The sequence below is a fragment of the Austrofundulus limnaeus genome, unplaced genomic scaffold, assembly GCF_001266775.1.
Source record: "Austrofundulus limnaeus strain Quisiro unplaced genomic scaffold, Austrofundulus_limnaeus-1.0 Scaffold518, whole genome shotgun sequence".
In the NCBI taxonomy this organism is placed as follows: Eukaryota; Metazoa; Chordata; class Actinopteri; order Cyprinodontiformes; family Rivulidae; genus Austrofundulus; species Austrofundulus limnaeus.
The window spans coordinates 157,959-160,173 of record NW_013952920.1 but is presented as its reverse complement, the minus strand read 5'-3'; the positions used below and the strand labels follow the sequence as shown (position 1 = coordinate 160,173).

Below are 2,215 nucleotides of genomic sequence, written 5' to 3'. Positions count from 1 at the left end.
ATTATATACTGTATATATATGTTGTCTGTAAATGTACAACATCAATTAGAGATTGAGGGAACATTTAAACAGTTATATTTACCTTGAGGGTGTTGGAAGTAAAAGGCCTGATGATCTCTGGGGGGATATCCAAGCCTGGAGGACAGGGCAGCGAGAAGCTGCTGTCCAAATATTTACCACTCATGGCTTCTTCTACCAGCCTGAATATAAACAAATAATCAGCACGCACATCATTCAGTCGAAACAGCAAATCATTTATTGTGTCAATGAAATAAGCAATCAAACTATCGTTTTACTCAGTCTATTTACTGCTGTACACTTTGTGCTAATTGAACCATTCATGTACAAAAACATTCAACTCATACAGTAGATGTGTGCTACGACTTTAAGTTGGTGTAACTTTTATATTTCTAAATATTTAAACTTTTTTTTATACAAAACATAATTGAGATCCTTTCAAAACCATTTGAAATTGACTTTGACATACTTCTGCTAATACTGCTAATGCTAATTTTGGTTCAGAGCAAACATTCTGCTAAATGTAGCTAACACTTTAAAGTACCTTTAACTCATTGTTATTTGTATTTAGCTGGATGTTTGTTATGTTTAGCCAGAGTTTTACTTTAGCATTTTTTTAAGTTAGCATTTGGCTACTTTTAGATGACATTTTGCTATTTTTTTAAAGTAGCATCTTACTACTTTTAACTTGAGGTAGTGTTTTACTTTTTATGTTTTACCTATGGTTTCACTACTTTTGGTTTTAGCTAGTGTTTTGCTTCTTTTAACTCTTAGCTAACATGTTGCTATTTTAAGCTACTGATTTGGTACATTTAGCTTTCAGCTCAGTTTTTTCAGCAAAATCATTCAGGACTCAGCACTGACATTACATTTTCACATAATAAGTGATTTCTTTAGTTTAGAGATGTAAACTATAAGAGAAGCAGTGTTTTTTAAAGTGACAGTACTTACTTCTGTCTGTCCTTAACTTGGATGTAAGTCATAGAGGAACCGTAGAGCGTGAGCTTCCACTGTTTCAACACTCCCACTGCGGCACACTGCGCCGACGCATCGTCTTCTACACAAACACAGACGAGTCAGAGAGCTGAGGAATCTGAACTCATTGACAGTTAAAACTCAAACGCGCTCCTCAGAGATGAGAAACATGTGTGTTTGTGTTTTTAACTCTTTGTCGTCACTTCACAGCTCCTGCCCTGTGTGTGTGTGTGTGTGTGTTCCAGTGTCTTACTGTGGTCTGATATCTTCAGGGTGTACTGGCCTTCAGCCTTCTCTCCCCAGCAGCGCACAGTGGAGAAAGTCCAGTCCTGGTAACCTGAAGGATCTCTGTATACACAAAAGGACAACATTTTATTAAAATTTATTTTATTATTTCTCTGTATGATCTTTCGTTCTCTCTTAAAAAAAAACGATCTCAACTCAACTCCAAGTCATCCTACGGTCTGCACATACCTGTCGATGACCCGACGAGCTCCAATGACAGATGTCATACCGCTGGGACACGCCAGCACAACCTCCACATTACCACGACATGGGTGACTTATGGTCATGGTGATGGCAACATGCTCCAGTGTCTCCATCCCAGACTGCCTCAGGTCAGCAGCAGAGACTGAAGGAGAAAAAAAACTTTACTCAGTTTCTGTGAATAGAAACCAACATGTTTCTGACCACTCTGTAAAGAGGAGAATTTGATCCTTTGATCATCACCGCCATCTTCATCGTTACGCCGTCTGTCATCTTATTTACGCACATCGGTTTTGTTTTGCTTCTTCTGACTGAGTCCTCTTTTCCACCTGCTCCCTATTCTCACTACAGACATCAAACTCCAGGTCAGACAGAGACTCCGGACCTCATTTGTCAACTCGTTAGTCACCACTGCAAACAAGAGGGAGCTCAGAGCCGATCCCATTCATCCTTTAAAGGGATCCCTGATTAGTTGTAACTTTAGACTTTATTTGATAAATATATATTTTAACAGTAAAATAAAGACTGTAAAAATACTGTAGAATGTTCAGTTTTTATAATTTATATAAATATATTTTAACACGGACGGGGCCATTATACATACAAGCAAAGCATTCTGGGTAAATGATGACATGCATAGGTCATCGGTGCGAGGCTGCTAGCGAGCTATATCCATCCTGAAGGTTAATCTTGGACAATATCTGATGATCGACTCTTTTAAATGAAACCAGAGAGC

The 2,215-nt window shown here is 38.4% G+C and overlaps 1 protein-coding gene across 2 annotated transcripts in view; it reads right to left on the bottom strand.

The window, feature by feature from the left end:
- Positions 1-2,215, bottom strand: part of pcsk7 (proprotein convertase subtilisin/kexin type 7) — a 27,618-nt gene that overhangs the window by 1,902 nt on the left and 23,501 nt on the right. The window contains exons 13-16 of one of the 2 annotated variants that reach the window (XM_014026031.1): positions 1,468-1,642; positions 1,247-1,341; positions 970-1,075; positions 83-200 (exon numbers count right to left, since the gene is read on the bottom strand). In XM_014026031.1, the coding sequence (XP_013881485.1) occupies positions 83-200; positions 970-1,075; positions 1,247-1,341; positions 1,468-1,642 (494 nt within the window). The remainder of the gene's footprint in view (positions 1-82; positions 201-969; positions 1,076-1,246; positions 1,342-1,467; positions 1,643-2,215) is intronic. The other variant, XM_014026032.1, reaches the window with a different exon arrangement.